Source organism: Zootoca vivipara, chromosome 16, assembly GCF_963506605.1.
Source record: "Zootoca vivipara chromosome 16, rZooViv1.1, whole genome shotgun sequence".
Taxonomy (NCBI): Eukaryota; Metazoa; Chordata; class Lepidosauria; order Squamata; family Lacertidae; genus Zootoca; species Zootoca vivipara.
In genome coordinates, this window is record NC_083291.1 from 30,980,573 (window position 1) to 30,998,912 (window position 18,340).

General features: G+C 44.9%; 1 protein-coding gene across 1 annotated transcript in view; it reads left to right on the forward strand.

The window, feature by feature from the left end:
* Positions 1-1,441: 1,441 nt before the first annotated feature.
* Positions 1,442-18,340, forward strand: part of A2ML1 (alpha-2-macroglobulin like 1) — a 41,075-nt gene continuing 24,176 nt past the window's right edge. The window contains exons 1-12 of the mRNA XM_060268975.1: positions 1,442-1,594; positions 1,955-2,069; positions 3,636-3,745; positions 4,556-4,723; positions 7,097-7,333; positions 8,170-8,230; positions 9,339-9,484; positions 12,262-12,411; positions 14,458-14,628; positions 15,399-15,489; positions 15,615-15,756; positions 17,537-17,765. Coding sequence (XP_060124958.1) covers positions 1,493-1,594; positions 1,955-2,069; positions 3,636-3,745; positions 4,556-4,723; positions 7,097-7,333; positions 8,170-8,230; positions 9,339-9,484; positions 12,262-12,411; positions 14,458-14,628; positions 15,399-15,489; positions 15,615-15,756; positions 17,537-17,765 — 1,722 coding nt within the window. The 5' untranslated portion in view covers positions 1,442-1,492. The remainder of the gene's footprint in view (positions 1,595-1,954; positions 2,070-3,635; positions 3,746-4,555; positions 4,724-7,096; positions 7,334-8,169; positions 8,231-9,338; positions 9,485-12,261; positions 12,412-14,457; positions 14,629-15,398; positions 15,490-15,614; positions 15,757-17,536; positions 17,766-18,340) is intronic.

The window sequence follows — 18,340 nt, forward strand, 5'->3', positions numbered from 1 at the left end:
GCTAGTCACACTTCTCTGAAGTCTCTCAGCCCCACCCACCTCACAGAGTGTTTGTTGGGGGGGGGAGGAAGGGAAAGGAGATTGTTAGCCACTACTCCTTAGGGTAGTGATAAAGCGGGATATCAAATCCAAATTCCACTTCGTCTTCTCGTAAGTAAAAAGGAAAGGCAACAGTTTGAATCAACCCACTTTAAAACATGCCAAATGCCAACACACCTTCTCTTCAAGCTGATTCATGGTGTGCCATGTAACGGTCTCTTCTCTTTCTTCTTCTCCAGTGATTCGCAAATTTGAAGTGGTGGTGGTGCAGCCTGCTATCATCTATTCAGCAGACAGCAACTTTCCTCTAAAAGTCTGTGGCAGGTATACATATCAGAGCACCCATCACTTTATTTGGGAGGGCAGAGCAGAGCTAAACAAGGGGCATGACTTCATTTGAGCATTATTTAGCTGCTTATCTACTTTTTCTCTGTTGGAATTAGACTGGAGGAGTCCACACCTGCAAGTATTTGAACTTATATAATGGGAGCAATTTTGGTCTTTCCTGTTCATGCCGTAGGCGTTCCCTTTTGTGTTTCTCCCTGTCTTCTGATTTGTTGATTTTATTATGTCGTCTAAATACCAATAGGCCATGCAAGCTGCACATGCACCTTGTTTTGTTTTTTAAATTCCCAGGAAGTGCACAAAAGCACACAGTCAGGCAATTGTAAATTCTCAGCTTTTGCAGTTTCCTGGTTTTGTGCAAATCTGATAGTTGCACATGCTCCCCAGTCTCTGAGCAAGGAGCAACTCCAGGGGGTTCCAGTGCTTTCCAGGGAACAGTTTCCCCGGAATGAAGCTCAGCAGAGACTGCGGTGTTTTTAGGATATATGGTTATATTTACACATATCTACAACCTGAGCCTAGAATGGAGGGGCTCGCAGCATTAACACCATGGGTGCAGACAAAGGAGCTAAGATGGATCTAAGCAGTGAATATAATTAACTACAAAAATCGAAAGTTTTATTCCTTCGGAATAAGGTTTATAAATAACTAAGAATGTTATCTTTAGCTAAAAACAAAATAGTGGGTGGTTTTCAGGCTAAGTGGAGAAGTATCAATTAAAACACTGTCTGTGGAAATTCAAGGAGTGTCACGGCATGGCTGAAGTCTGTGTGAGTGGCATAGCGGGGCAGAAATCAGATTATCAGCACACAAACCCTCCGAAAAGGTACGCATGTACCTGTAGCATTTGCATGACAAGTACAAATTTAACCAGGGAAGGTTTCCCTTGCATTAATATAAAGCAATAGGGAAAGTTTCTCATCTTAATTTTCCATTCCATTAAAGACATAGGAGACCTGCCAAAGAAAAGCTGGCAACTCTAGGCTTGTGTACAGCACATAGAAAAAGGAAAATAAAGAGTAATGGCTGGAGACTGACAAAACTTTTTATCTCTACTCCCCGCCTCCCCCTTTCTAGGTACACATATGGCAAGCCTGTCCAGGGTTTAATGCAAATATCCTTGTGCCAGAAAGCTTACCATTATTTCTGGAGGTCACCAGATACAACTGCTCCAGCACCTACAGACATCTGCCAGGATTTCAAAGGGCAGGTAATCGTGATCAAGAGGCGTTGGTGAGAAAAAGCTCTAGGGCTGGAGGACAGTGGAAATGAGTGGGCTCAGGAGTTACCTGATGCTTCCAAAAATCTTAAATGTGCCATCCCAGGTGAGGCCCTGGCTTGGAAAGGAAGCTTAGCCTGTATTTATCCACTAGCCTGGAATTTTCTCTTCAGTACTCCAATTATTAGCTAGATTCTGACTTTCATTAATGTCTACTATTCACTAATAGACTCTAGTACCCCAAATCTGTAACAACCTTCTGAGGAGTAGGAGGAAGGCTCCATGAATTTGTGTTCTTTCCCGAAACCAGTGATTGGCATCTTAGCTACCTTCACTGACTGTTTATTTCAGACTGACAGGACTGGCTGCTTCTCTGCTGCCGTGGAATTGTCACAGTTCAGACCTTCGAGCTACGAATACAGCCACAGCATAGATGTGGAGGCCTCCTTGGAAGAAGCTGGAACAGGTAAGGTCTGGTGTTTGCAGGGATATGAGGGGCGAGGGGTGGGTGTGTTGGAGTGTAGGTGAGAGACTGAGCAAAGTACATAACAGGAATGTCTGCTTTAAAATCTGCTTGCAATTTGGGGAACACCCTCACCCAAAAGAGAGAGAGAGAGAGAGAGAAAACGCGATTAAAGGAAGGCATGATTATCTATGGAGGAGAGGCCACAGGGCCATGTACACTGCTCAGCCTTCAGGAGAAGAAAAGGCCCCACACAAATCTGGAGTAGAGTCCCTAAGGTGGTCAGATGGTACATTGTACATCTCCTTCTAGCAACTCCTGCAGCCAAGCTGGTGCCAAACATATTGCTCTGCTTTCCTTTGCACCACATCAGCAAGGCCGAGAGGGCAGTCTTGTCGTCTGGGCAGCCCAGGACCATACCTGCCAAGTCTCTCGTGGAGAAATCCGGGATTGGCAGCCGCGCGACACCAGAAGTTGCGTAGACGCAACTTCCAGTATCGCTTTGCCCATCTATGGGCACAAAAAATGGCCGGCGCCAGAAGTCGCATCTACGCATGTCTGGAAGTGCGTAGACACAACTTCTGGTGCCGGCGCCGGCCATTCTTTGTGCCCATAGATGGGCAAAGCGACACCGGAAGTTGCACCTACACACTTCTGGACATGCGTAGACAAGACTTCTGGCGCTGGCCATTTTCTGGTGCCCATAGATGGGCAAAGCAGCACCAGAAAAATGGCCACCGACAGGAGCCAAAATAAGGGAGATTAACGGGAGAGGAGCTGAAACGGGAGACCGCCGGGAAATGGTAAGGAAAAACGGGGGTTTCCCAGGAAATACGGGGTACTTGGCAGCTATGCCCAGGACATCAATACACACTGCCCAGGCTTGTGCCCCAGAAATGTCACTTTCGTGTTGCTAATGCCACGGTTTACTTCACCCCTGGCGATTGAGACAAATGGATGCCAACAATGAGTTGCTGGTCCAACTTGGGCATTTGTCTTATGTGTTGAAAAGGTCCTGCTATGTTGCACAGTGAGCCTCCCTGTGTAGAACAGGCTCCTCGCTGGGCAAATTGTTGCCCTCCAACCCACGGAGCAGGAAATGGCAACAGGGGGTGGAGTTATCAAGCTTGTGCCTGCTTCTCTCCCTTCCCCCACCCTCCCCCTTCCCCCACCCTTGTGTTATTCAACGCAGAGAAGTTATGCCTGAATAGCGCTATTGACAAGTAGTGTTATCTCTCCCTGTCATCTGCAAAGCCATGTCTTGGTTTCTGTTTCTTGGTTGCACAACAGAATGCTTGGAACCGAGTTTTTAAAAAAGAGGGGAAAAATAACCATACATTGGCATCTACTGAGTGCCAATATTCTAAGTTCTCTACTACCTATGGTTGAATAATCCACCACCATTGATTAGTTCTGGTTTGTACCAGTTAGGATTGCAGAGTATTCTGGTTAATATTGGAGCGCATGTTTTTTTCCCCTTCCCCCAGGATGATGTGTACATGCTGTGTTATACTTTGCAAAAATATCTGACACTGCTAGGTAGGGTTTTCTGTGTTTGTTTTTTTGCAGGAGTACAAGCCAATGTTGCTCGTCAATTCTATATGTCTGATCAAGCTGGATCTATGAACTTTGTGGAGACAGATGATTACTACCATCAAGGTTATCCCTTCAGGGGAAAGGTAATTCCTATAATTTTCAAGAACGTCCTAGTACTTTTTGGTGCTGTATTACAAATGAGCTCAATTGACCACATGATTTCAAACAAACACTCTCCTGCCAAACTTCCTTGCCCTCCCTTTACACCTGGTGAAATCAGCCATCCCTTTATACCTTGCCAACCCCTCATACCTCTCCCTTTTCAGAATTTGCCATACTTCTTCAGCTTGCCTGGACTGTGGCCCTGGGTCACTTCCCTGTCTGCGTCTCCATCCTCCAGTTCCCTCTTCTTCATCTCACCTGGCTCTGCATCTTCATTCTCCAAATCCCTCTTCCTCTCTTCTTGCCACACCTGTGCCACCCGCCCTCCTAGCAGCTCGGCAGCACACCACCCTAGACTTTGCAAAACCATCTGTTTGTGGCCAAGCAAACTGCAGTGTGACAACATCATTACAATTTTATATATTGGAGAGAAACCCATCTTGTCTCCTGTTTTGGGAAGATTCTTTTTGCTCTGAAGATCCTCTTTCTTTTGCATCTGATCTATCACCTAAACCAGGCATAGGCAAACTCGGCCCTCCAGATGTTTTGGGACTACAATTCCCATAATCCCTGACCACTGATCCTGTTAGCTAGGGATCATAGGAGTTGTAGGCCAAAAATATCTGGAGGGCTGAGTTTGCCTATGCCTGATCTAAACCCTCTAATAGAGGACTTGTTTTCTAAATGTTTCTTGAAGACTATGATGGATGTTGTGAGGCAGCTGAGAAGCAACCATGGATAATTTCAGTGATGTAAGTAAATCTCAACTCTATTCCTCTTCCTCCTCACAGCTCAAAGCCCTGCAAAGAGATGGCTCCATCCTGAGGAACCACGATGTGTTCTTAGTAATTAATTTAAATAACAACCAGACCAACATGTTGCTTACTACTGACATCAATGGCATAGCTGAGTTTTCTTTAGACACAGAAGCATGGAACGGAAAAAGAGTCTCTCTGGAGGTGAGGAAATTGCTCTGCATTCTCTGTACACCATGTAGCAAGAAGCAAAGGCATGGCTTCAGAACAAGACTTCAAAAACATTCTCTCCAGACTTCCTTGTTTCCATGAGAAATCTTGAATGGAAAAGCCATGCCTGGAATTTGTTCTACCCTGTTTCCCCCAAAATAAGACATACCCATAAAATAAGCCGTAGTGGGATTTCTAAGCATTTGCGCAATATAAGCCATACCCCCAAAATAAGACATAGTGATAGGCGCAGTTCTGGAGGGCGCCAAGGAAGAGGCGAGGCTGGACGCGTAATAAACATAAGACATCCCCTGAAAATATGCCATAGTGTATCTTCTTGGGGGGAAATAAATATAAGACAGTGTCTTATTTTCGGGAAAACACGGTAGCTCCTAGACTATAACACTAGTAGTAAAGTTTGATGGACAAATGCCTTTTTTTCTAGCTTCTCCTTCCAACTGCCTGTTAATCAGGAGAGGGCAAAGCACATGTGGAGGATAATTAATGCAATGCAGTTTAGGTTGGCAAAAAATTATTTCTACGTCACTTTTCTGCTATAGACCCCCCCCCATCAGAATGTGTATGGTTCAAAATACAGAATAAGCAATGATATCAAACTTTCATTAACACTCTATAAACTCTAACCACTTTTCCTAGCAGTGAGGAAGCAGAATAAGGCACAAGTCCTCAGCAGCCAAACATGAGAAAGCATGGCAGGTGGAGCAGAGTCCACTCTGGGTATCTTAGCAGGGGATCAAATGCAGGAAGGGAATTGCTAAGAACTGGGTGGGAAAGGAGGAGAAGCTAGGAACAGGAGCTGATTGTCTTTATACGTGAGACTTAAATTGCCTGTAGGCCGCTCTTGTGGTGCTTTATGGAAGAGGGAGCAGATGGGAGACATACTGTGAAGGATCACTCTGTGCAACATGGGTCTTGCATTGTCAATACAATACAAAGCCATTTTGGGACAGAGATGCTCTAGCCCTGAAGTGTGGTAGTGGCTGTATCCTCTTTCATATAGGATCAGTTCTGTTTCTCCCCACTTCCCAGCAGATGGTAGTCTTGCATCAAACATATCTTGAGTCAAAACAGTTGCTAATTTAATAGACACAAGCAGGGCTTTTTTTCACCCGGAACGCACCGGAACTCCCATTCCGACACCTCTCAGGTGGGCGCCCCATTCGAAGAGAACGAGGGAGGTGTTCATAGTAAGTCCCGGCACCTCTTTCTCTAGGAAAATAGCAGCGGACGCAAGCATCTAATTACAGCTGTCACCTGAATCAATCAATCAATTAACCCTGTATACATTTACATATGAATAGAAAAATAATTTTGAAGGAAAAATGCATACTGAATTTGGCTTTAGGTGCTGCTTGCTGCAACATACGCTCTCCTAATCTTAGGCCTTAACTTCACATGCCAAATGGTTAGCAATAAAGTTGTGGTTTTTCTTTTTCTTTTATAAATTAAAGACCAGCAACATCCCCCTTGCCCCAGATTGTTGTCACAATCGCAGCATATGGAGAGGGGAGGTTTAAACCTTCCCTCCCCATTCACCTCCCCACCCCACCCAAAGCACAATTATCGTTTGGGGGTCTTCCATTGGCACCAATGTGTGGGGTGGGGATTCAGAGATCGTGGATGGGGAGGGAAGCACTTAAATCTCTCCTCCCCATGTGCTATGCTCCTGATAATAATAGGGAAGGGAATCCTAGAATATTTTTTTCCCACACACAATGTGATTGCTATTCATGCCATCAGTGTTATGTATAATTTGAGAAGAAGCATTCCCTCATTATGAGAGTGAAGGATAATGCCTCTTTTAAGACTTTTAATATTTTAATATTTTTAAGATTCCACATGTCTCCTGATTCTTTAGGGAGTCTTTTTGTCAGTAGTCAAAAGTTCCTTTTTTAAAAAAACAAACAAACTTTATTTAGAATTGTTTAGACAATACACTCACAAACATACTAAAAGAAATTATAGACATACACAACATTTAAAATATAAATGATATAGCACTGAAAGAAAAAAAATGAAAAAAGAAGAAAAAACTGATTACCAAGGACAATAACGTAAACAAAACAATATTAATAGTATATCCAAATAATAATTATAACAAAACTATCATGGAAAATCCTAATCATCAGACAAAATAAAAAACTCGTAATGAAGACAAATAAAAATAAACAAATCAGATCTTCATTCAAATACTGTAGTCATTCATGCTTAACCCACTATTCTTTCCAAGTTCTGATCTTATCCACCTTAACCATTAGTTCTGTTAAAAGAAAAGTCAAAAGTTCTTTTGATCAGTCACTTTAACTGGTTGTTTGACTAAGGGCTGCAACTTTATCTCTTTCCCAGGGAAGACTCCATCTGGAGGATCCAGTGTATGAACCGGGGAAAATCAATCAGTACTACCAGAACGCTTTCCTCTATCTACAGCCTTACTACACCACTGCAAAGAGCTCTGTGAAAGTCCGGCGGGTGCCAGGAGTGCTGCCTTGCAATCAGCAGCAGGAGATTCAAGTGGATTACAGCATTAAGGACAGTGATCTAGGCGAAGAAGGCAAAGCGAAAGGAGTCCTCTTTTCTTATTATGTGAGCATCCTGGCTGAGTACAGAAGATGCCAGGGTTGGCAAGACAAAAAAGCAACAACCCAAAACTAGCTGGCCAAAGAGAGAGGACAGGACTTCACTTTTCACCCTTCCTGGTTCAGTTCTTGGAGTCTTTTCCAGGAGTGTAGTAGTAGTAGTAGTTATTATTATTATTATTATTATTATTATTATTATTATTATTATTATTATTAGAACCCTGCCCATCTGACTGGGTTGCCCCAGCCACTCTGGGGGGCTTCCAGAATATATAAAAACATAGTAAAACCTTAAACCTTAAAAAGTTTCCGTATACAGGGCTGCCTTCAGAAGTTTCCTAAATGTTAAATAATACTTATTTATTCATTCATTCCCTGCCCAACTGATGGGTTTCCCCAGCCACTCTGGGCAGCTTCCAGAAGGATATTAAAATACAATAATCTATTAAACATTAAAAACTTCCCTAAACAGGGCTGCCTTCAGATGTCTTCTAAAAGTCAGGTAGTTGTTTATTTCCTTGACATCTGATGGGAGGGCGTTCCACAGGGCGGGCGCCACTACCGAGAAGGCCCTCTGCCTGGTTCCCTGTAACCTCACTTCTCACAGGGAGGGAACCGCCAGAAGGCCCTCAGAGCTGGACCTCAGTGTCCAGGCTGAACGATGGGGGTGGAGACACTCCTTCAGGTATACTGAGCCGAGGCCATTTAGGACCTTTCCTCTATTGCTTCCACACTAGTGCCCTAATGTCTATGGCATCAAACATCTGACACATGAGAAATATGTCTCTTGAGAGTGCCCCTTTCTGGATGTTTTCATTCTGTATATGCATCTTCCTTCGCCAGGTGACAGGAAAGGGGAAAATCCTTACGCATGGACAAAAGAATGTGGGTGGCGATGGTGGAGGTAAGTCTATCTGTCATATCTCTCCCCACTTCTGCATGTTTGACTCGCTCACCACTGGGCATATGCGTGGCACTGGGAAATGGTTAAATAAATCGATTTAAACTGCAAAAAGGAGCTGGGGGGGGAGAGAGAGAGAGTGGCCTGAAAATAATGGGAAACTTCAAAAATTGTGTTAATAGAGTGGGGAAAATGGCTAGCAATCCCAGGAACCTTTGCAACTGCAATTCCACTAGTCTTTTCACCAACTTTTGAAGTCTGTGGAGAGTTGGAGTTTCAGAAAGGAGGTTTGGAAGACCAAAATTTGAATAAGGAATGGGGAAAATATACAATTTACCTTAAAAACCATTGCAAACAATTAAAATTATTATTACTGTAGTAGCATTGCAGTAACATTTGTCGTTTAATGTTGAATTTCGGGTAGAATGGAGATTTAAAAAATTTGGATTAATAGACAAGATGCAGGAGGAAAAGGTCAATATAAGGACCCACAAAGGGGAGGAGGGAAGTTCAGGAGACTCTTCAGAATTCTCTTTTTATGTTAAATAAATTTTATTTATTTTATTTTATTAAACTAAATAAAATTTTAGATAAAAAAATCCTTCCAGTAGCACCTTAGAGACCAACCAAGTTTGTCATAGGTATGAGCTTTCGATCTGGTGTGCATGCACACGAAAGCTCATACCTATGACAAACTTGGTTGGTCTCTAAGGTGCTACTGGAAGGATTTTTGATTTTGATTTTGACTGTGTCAGACCAACACGGCTACCTACCTGTAACTAAAATTTTATAGAGAGGGAGAGAGGGGGGGGGTTGAAGGAAGTGTTTGTGGTGGAGTTTGGTGGATTTCTGTGACTTTTTGGCAGAGTTTGGCTTTTTAGATGGTGTTCCCAAGACTAGACTATTATATGGACAGTACCTGGGAATGAAAATGGGGAGACACTTATATTTTATATTAGACTAGAGTGGCGGGGAGGTTAAAGGAGATGCCTTGTGAAGGAGGAGGGAGAGAATAAAGAGTGATGGAGGGAAAGTCTGGGGTTTGGTGTGGATTAAGGAGTCATCCTGATGACTGATCCCTCCACTCAGAAACCTGTCTCCCCTCTTTCAGGTCTTCAAGGGTCCTTCTCCATTTCATTAACCTTCACCTCTGACTTTGCACCACAACCATCCTTGGTCGTTTATTCTCTCTTCCACGATGGAGGCGCCGTTGCAGACAAAGTCAGCTTTGAAGTGTCCATGTGCTTCAAAAACCAGGTGAGCTGCAAGGCCATGGTTCCTAGCGACAAACAGAGTACCGGCAAGAAGGAGAGTGTTAAGAGTTAAATGCCCAAGTGCATTCAGAATCGGAGAGACAGCAGAAATTGTTCCGTCTATCCCAGCAGATGTTTTGCAGATGGGGTGTTTACTCTGAAATTATGGGACAGCCACACGATGTCATCATCAGATTGTTGACCTTGAGAATTTCCCCTATACTGCTTGTGTATTTTAGACCATAGAAAATATCCCCGCCCACTTTTCCTCAAGTCCAGTACAGTATCTCTGATGTGTGGACAGGCAGAAGCAGAGTTGAGGCTCTTGATACAAAGGGCAGCAAGCTGTTAGTTATTTAAGATATTATTACTGTCTTTTTACTGCCAGGGAAGGGGAAGAGGTGTTTGTGGGAGGTACTATGTATCTTCTTGACTTGGGACACAATTTGCTTCCCCGGGCAGTAAAATGGCTTGAACCAGTCCTAGGAAAACCCAATAAGTAAACAGGAATCAGCTATACAGCTGCAAATAAAACGTTTTAAGTGCGTTGAAAAGTGCATTATACAAGTGTGACACTAGGTGGCGATGGTGAGCTATGGTGAATTCAGTATATTTTTCAAAACATTTTTTTAAAAAAAAGCATTTTCACAACATTTTTATATGTGTCTAGATTCCACCACAGCCTGTTATGCTTCTGTTAGTCACTACTGATGTGGAAGCTTACTAGTGTTTATTTTGGGTGGAGAGTTTGTCACAAATCTGGTGACATTTTGGCGGTTAGCCTCTAAAACCACACCCCTACTTCCAGTTGCTCCTCACCTGAGCACAAATGAGCCATTTTGCTTCCAGTGGCCTCCAGTACAAAAGGATGGGGGGAACTATTCCCATTGGTTCCCTCAAAGTCAAAGGGCTAAATATGTCCCAGGTTCAATTCCCAGCATTCCCAGTTAAGATCAGGAGAGACTATTACCTTAAAACTCAGGAGGCCCACTGCCAGTCAGTTCTGAACCAGATAGACCCAATGGTGTGACTTACTATAAGGCAGCTCCCTGTGTTCCTGTACCTGATTCAGAGGAGATTTTCTCTCAAGATCTGCAAACCGTAAACATGAGAGATTATCTAAGAGGCTGTAATCCCAGCCCATACATCTGGCTCATCTGTGTGTGTCCCCCCCCCCACCGCCCCTTTGATATGGAGGTCTTGCACAAGGCTTCTTTATCACTTTTGCACTTGTGCAAGACCTCTGGATTATTATTTTTAAACGAAAAACAAAGGGTAGCTCTGTTTTTTAATCCCTTCTTTGATAGCAGAGCTGATCCGAGTGTCCCAGGACATTACAATTTCCTGCTTCCCTTTGTGGGAAGGGACAAAAGCCACAGCCCAGGTACATTCCATCAAGACCCACTTACTGGTGTGGATGGCAAGCAGCAGAACTGTATGTCCTCAGACATGACTGGGGGGAAATAACCGGAATAAGTGGGCTCCCATGCGCCAATCACGTACCCAGAAAATGGGGGGGGGGAGATCCGAGGGACCCCTTTGCAAGCACACCGCTGCCTTGAAGCACATGGAAACTTGATTTTATTTTTTTTAAAGGCAGGGCAGGGTAAGGTGTTTTTTTTAAAAAAGTGGTGCTCGGGTCAGATGATTTACGGTATATCCTCCCCTCTCCCACCCATGCATATGTGTCACATCCACTAGTGTGGACAGAACATAGCAGGATGCGCAGACTCACAAAGTGCGGTACCCCCAGCTGTGTGGAAAGTCAGTTGCAATTCCCAATGTCTCATACAGTGGAAGAGCAAAGAATGGTGTTAGCAGCTACCATCATGATTGGAAGAAATATGATTTGGGACTAATACATAGAGGGGGAGGGAGAGGGAGAGGGAGGGGGAGAGGGAGGGAGGGAGGGAGGGAGGGAGGAAGGGGAGGAAGGAAGGAAGGAAGGAAGGAAGGAAGGAAGGAAGGAAGGAAGGAAGGAAGGAAGGAAGGAAGGAAGGAAGGAAGGAAGGAGCTGGGGCTGCCATACGTCTGGATTTTCCCGGACACATCTGGGAATCCGGTTCTGGAAATGGCGCCCGGGTGGATTTTTGCCAAATTGGCAAAATGTCCAGGATAACTTGGACATATGGCAAGTAGGGTGATTAAAAATAAAAATGCTTTAAAATATTTTTTTTAAAAGCCTAAAAACTTAATGGGGGGGAGAGATGTTCCCCACAAAAGCTCAAAAACTTTGTCCGGATTTTCACTTTTGGGAATATGGCAAACCCAAAGTAGCACTGTAGAAAATTAAGAGTTATTTAGGTTAAAGGGAGCTAATTGGGGGCAGGGAGATCTCCTGACTTCAGGGACCTCCCTGAGGTGCATTTTCTCATGTGAGTAAACAGTAAAAATAGTCTATCCAGACTTAATCTGTTAGTAAATGTTATATCTTCTTCTTCTTCCTCTTCCTCTTCCTCTTCTTCTTTTTTATTTACATCATGCCTTTTTTCCAGACTGGAACTCAAAGTGGCTTACACAAATTAAAACAACACAGATTAAAAAACACAGAGCTAAAAAGGTATAAAGGATAACTGTGAAAAAGAAATTAAACTCTCATAGTATTAAAATAACATACAGATTAAATACATATATTTAACACAACAAAGTTTCATGCACCGATGCCACAATGGGTTGCCCATTCTAAAATATCATGCTTGTCTGCTGGGTAAATACTTGTCTATGATTTTATGTCCCCTGCTTTGTTTTGGCACTTCTGATTCTCAGCATTCACTTCTGCAGGTCAGCCTGGGGTTATCTCAGCAGCAGGAGCTTCCCGGAACAAGCATCGACCTTGAACTGAAGGCAACACCTGGGTCATTGTGTGCCATTCGGGCTGTGGACCAAAGTGTCTTGCTTCTCAGGAATGACAGAGACCTCACCAACACAACCGTAAGGCAGAGAGAGAATGGATGAAACTGAAATATGATGGGCAGGGTTGGGCACTTATGCACTGTACCCCCATTTTCTCAAGTTTTCCAGGAGCATTTTCCTAGCCATGGCGGTCTTTCTCCCCAAAGTCCTTTTCTGGGCAATAACATATCACTTGCTAGTGCATTCTCTTGTTTAATTTTTAAAAACCCACTTGCACCCACTTGCTTTTTTTCCTGTAGATGGCTGGGAAAATAAGTGTCTGTGTATTATTTTGATGTAGTGCATCAGTTTCTTCTTGGGCAGCCTTTCTCCATAAATGAACTTCAGCATTTGCTGGATTTCCTCGCAAGCAGAGGATTCACGAGGCTGCACTGTCCTTGCAGTGTAGGACAACCTTACTAGTGGAATGCCTTTACTAGCGCCTGTCAGGATGCTGTCAGCAGCTCCTGGCTGGTTGCCCAGGAAAGTATAAAGACAAGAAAACGTTTCTTACTGTCTTTTTTATTCAATATTTACAGAGAGAGGCTATAGAACCCAGCCTCTTGGATAATGGCATTGTCCTGAGTGAATCTTCACCACCACCCCACCTCTCCCACTTCCTCATCCGTCACTTCTACAGATGCCGCTAAGTGCCCTCTGTCTTTCAGCTCTTTGCTCTCCTACTTTTAAGGCTCTCCGGGTTCTGGGAGTTGAAGGGTCTAGAATGCTTTCTAGTGACAAGGTGTCAGCCAGCAGCCGCTCCGGTTCTGCCTCCTCCTCCACTCCCATTATTTCCCAACTTCCCCCCTCAGCTGCCTCTGAGCTGTGACCTCCCTCAAGCCACTATTGTAAAAACAAAATTAAAAAATTCCTTCCTGTCAGGGTTGTTGTGACTACTCTTGAGTAACGACCTTCCACATGCTTGTCTTTCAGACGTTTTTATTGGTGCACATTATTTACAGTGTAACGGATTGCTCATTTCATTCTACCCGCTCGAGTCAGATTCCTGCACTACCCCCCTCCGCGTTCGTGACCAGCATAAAAGCCTTGGAACTGAGAAGCGCCTCCCTTTCCTCCTCCTCCTCAATTCCGGCGTCGGGGGGACGGGACGGGACTTCTGTCTCACCTATTCCTGTCCACTTTTTCTGCCTCCCTCTCTTCCTGCCTATGGAGCAGGGGCTCTTTGATGTTGCCAGAGCCCTGCACTCCCTCTCCGTTTCCTGACTCCCCCCTTCAGACCCCTCGCTCTCATGACTGCTGGGAGGTGGGCTGCTTCTGATGAGGGGGGAGGGTTCTCTATAATCCCTCCCCCTTACACTTCCAGTAGCACCTTGGAGACCAACTAAGTTTGTCATAGGTATGAGCTTTCGTGTGCATGCACACTTCTTCAAATACATGCACACAAAAGCTCATACTTATGACAAACTTAGTTGGTCTCTAAGGTGCTACTAGAAAGATTTTTTTATTTTGTTATGACAAACTTAGTTGGTCTCTAAGGTGCTACTGGAAGGATTTTTAAAAAAATTTTTTGACTGTGTCAGACCAACACTGCTACCTACCTGTAACTACCACTATTGTAAATCTATACTATCTTCCTCTTCCTCCTCCCTGGAAGGGTCAAGATGGGGAGGTGGTCTCCACCACTCCTCCTCTTCTGCCCAGTCCCTGACAATGCCTGATATCCAGTTTTGAAACTGCACCAGTATCCTCATCACATTCAGAGTTTGGCATTTCCCCATCCCATTGTCCTTTGACCCCTTCATCATTACTACTGCTAGCAGTTTGGAGATCTACTCCTTCTCCTTTCTCATCTCCAGATCTATGTGGTATAACTTTGGAAATTGAATTTGGTTACTGTAAGGGTGACTCCCTACAGGGAGCCAGCCCCCAACATCCTAACATCCACCTCGCCAAGCACAGGGAGCAGCAGTGGGTCTGAAGCAGCCAGGGGGGAAGGGAGAGACTCGGAGGGAGAGAGCAGCCAGCGTGTGGAACGATGGGAAAGCTCAGGGGAGGAGAGATGTAGGCAAGGGCTACAGCTTAATTCACATCCTTTTGCTTGACACGCCATGTGTTCCTTTGCAGGTGTATGACAGGTTCTATTTCCTAGGAGGGTATCCTTATCAAGTCACCGAGTACGATCGCTGCGATGGACCAGGACCGATCAGCGACCCTATGCCACTGGCACGAAGCAAGCGCTACAGCTGGAGACCCTGGTTTGATGATGGTGGGGTGGACTTCTTCAGTTTCCTCAAAGTAAGCGCCCTTTATTATGCAGTTTTCAACTGGAATAGGGGAGTTAGTGTAGAAGAGGCACTGAACAGCATTCAGGGATTCCCAGATCCAGATTGAATTTAAGAAAAACCAGGCTGGCATTTTGATGATGAACCTGTGTGAAAATGGCACGCGCCAGCTGTTGAGGTTGCCCAGCAAACTCCCTTTTGGAAACAACCCATTTTTCATTTCATATCCCTTTAAGCAATCATGTGCGTGTCTAACCCTAGAGAATGGGAGAAGGGGGGAGGAAAGGAAGACATGTGTGATGTGTGGATAGATGGAAGAAGCTAAAAAAAACCGCTGGCACCCAGGATCAAAACTAGGGGGGCACGCCAGCCATGCCCCCCACCCCCAGCCACCTGATTGATTGGCTGGCAATGACGTGGCCTGGATCACCCAGAGGGGAGGGGGCCGTTTCCAGCCAACAAGGCAGCAGCAGCAAAGCTGCCTCCGTCGACGGAAGGCTGGACCTGGACCTGGGCTAACTTCAGCCCACACTCCTTCAAGTCACAGCGAGCACAGCACAGAAAGTGCTGCCCCACAATGCTCCGCGGCACCTCATTTGCATACATGCTTTCCGTCGACGGAGGCAGTTGGCAGCATCCCTGCCTGTCATGCTGTGCTCTCGCTTTTTTGCTTCTGGGGGGGCAGCTGCCCCCCCCTGCCCCGCGCTGGGTACGGCCATGCTGGCACCATTGACCTGCGCAACTAATGTGATTCCTTCCCTTGGTCTCTCTCACCACCGACAGGTTATGGGACTGAAAGTCTTGTCAAACAACAAAATAAAGAAGCCAGCAACATGCAGCCATCACTACTCTGCCTTTGGCACGTTCTCTTCAAGTAAGGAGGTTTCCAATGCCAGATTATTGGCATGTGTATCTGTGCTTGAAGGTGGTTTGACAGAGGGCTTAGCCACACATATCTTTCAAGGCAGAAGTCTAAGCGTTTCTGTTTTGTTGCAGCAGGGTTGCTTGGAGGAGGCTTGCAGTCAGGGAATAGACCGGCCCTCGCATCTGAATCCCGTCCTTGGTTGTCTGGCGCAGACGTCGATGCTCAAGTCCGTCAGAACTTCCCTGAGACCTGGATCTGGAAGCTGTATAATGTTGAGTAAGTTTTGATAAATTCCTGAGCATAGGCGTAGCCAAGGGGGGCAGGGAGGGGCAGCTCCACCCCACTTCCAAATCAATAAAAATCAATAAAAATACATAGCAAACTGAGGTTCTGCACCCCACCCGCCACAAAAGACCTGACCCCCCCCCCCAACAAAAATCCTGGCTATGCCCATGTTCCTGAGATGGGCTTCTCCCAGATCTTGCGTTTAAATTACATTTCTCCCAGTTTTAAGTGAAATAAATATGGCAGCCAAATATCTCCCGCAATACTGGGATTTCTGCTTACATTTCTATTCCGTGGTACATGCTCATGGTCAGTGCTTTTTTCTAAAAAAAATGTTTAGCGGTACTCTCATTTTGACTCAAGAAAATCACCATTTTCTAGTTCAAATCGGGGAAATAAATACAGTAAATGGACAAAAGTACAAAGATTCACAAAATGTTTAGGGGTATGCGTACCCCCAGAAAAAAAGCACTGCTCATGGTACATATCAGGAAGGAAGAAGAAAATATTAAGGCAACACTCATCCTCCTTGCAGCTTGTCTCAACTCCAGATTTTGGTTTGCTTGTTTATTTAATAGAAAGCATGGAGGGACTCGGTTTTTATTGGGACTGCAATGCATGAGGAGGTTTTACCCTTCCCTTCCCTTCCCTTTCCCTATTACCAAATGCAGCTCAAGGGAACTTTTGCAAGGGGCTTGATCCAGATTGGGATCCTGCTGCAGCCCAGGATCCAGACCAGCCTCTCTGTCCCTGCTATTTGCATTCAGTTGTTCACTTCATTCGAATAGCTGGAGGGGGAGGGGGAGGGCAAAGGGTTAAATCATCCACTCCCACCCACCCTATCCACCCACGCCAGGTTCCTGACCTTGCTACAAAAAGTAAATGGGCAACTTAACATTCAGTGCAAAGAAAAACATACTATTTGCCAGGAACGAAAAAGTCAATACAGCTGGTACAGTGGTACCTCTGGTTACAAACTTAATTTGTTCTGGAGATCCGTGCTTAAGCTGAAACCGTTGTTATCCTGAGGGACACTTTCGCTAATGGGGTCTCTTGCTGCACACGTGCCTCTGGCGCGTGATTTCCGTTCACATCTTGGGGCAAAGTTCGCAACCAGGAGCAGCTACTTCCAGGTTAGCAGAGCTCGTAACCTGAAGCGTTCGTAACCAGAGGTACCACTGTACAGTGGTGCCTCGACTTATGAAGGCGATCTGTTCCGTGGCGCTCTTCGTAAGTCGAAACCTTCAGCTGTCAAAGCGTCAATTTTGCGCATGCGCAGAACGCGCGCATGGCAAAAAGACTTCTGGGTTTGCTGACTTCGTAAGTCGAAACCTTCGGAAGTCGAGTCATTCGGACGTTGAGGTACCACTGTACTTCCAAATAGGTATACCTGGGGTGGACAGGGGTTGCCACCACCAAAAATGTATGTGTGCATGTATGTGCCTACACAGTATGATGTAGTGGTTAAGAGCGGTAGACTTGTAATCTGAGGAACCGGGTTCGCGTCTCCGCTCCTCCACATGCAGCTGCTGGGTGACCTTGGGCTAGTCACACTTCTGTGAAGTCTCTCAGCCCCACTCACCTCAGTGTTAGTTGTGGGGGAGGACGGGAAAGGAGAATGTTAGCCGCTTTGAGACTCCTTCGGGTAGTGATAAAGCAGGATATCAAATCCAAACTACTCTTCTTCTTCTTCTTCTTCTTCTTCTTCTTCTTCTTCTTCTTCTTCTTCTTCTTCTTCTTCTTCTTCTTCTTCTTCCCACATTCTTTGTAGTCCTTCAGGTGAGAAGTCAGTGGCGCTCACAGTTCCGGACACCATCACTGAATGGAAAGTCAGCATGTTCTGCACCTCCCAAAGCAGTGGCCTGGGCATTCCCCCGCCGGCGAGGTTGACGGTCTTTAAGCCTTTCTTCGTGGACGTCACCCTGCCCTATTCCGTGATTCGTGGGGAGTCATTTCCAATGATCGCCACCGTCTTTAACTATTTGAAACACTGCATGTGGGTAAGGAAGATCTTCACTAATTCCCCATGCTCTAAGAATTCAATTCCTTGTTAAGCAGAGCAGGTATATCACCTCTTTTAAGTCAGAGGGTTGACCAGGGGGCTCAGTGAAAGGAGGGAGGACAAGGGATGGGCAAGAGTTGACAGTAGCCCAGAAATGGAAATTTCCGATTTCGATAGCATTTTTTGGATTTGTAAATTTTTATTAACAAAGCCAAACTAGATACATGTATCGTTTTCATCTAAACCAAAAGGCTAACGAATGAATGGACGAATTATAAAAATGCTAAGAGATACAGTGTATTACACACACACACACACACACACACACACACACATGGCATAAGCTGTTGTGGACTTCAAAAAATAATATATTGTATATTGAATTCCACTTTTTAAACTCACTTAACTTATCATTAATTTCTTCTAATTGCTGAGTTTTAAAACGAAAATAAAACCTGCTCTCATTTTCCAGTGTTCTGTCCCAATAGCAAAATCACTGAGATAACAAACGTCATTTTAGGGCACCCTAAACAGGTGGCGCTGTGGGCTATACCACTAAGCCTAGGGCTTGCT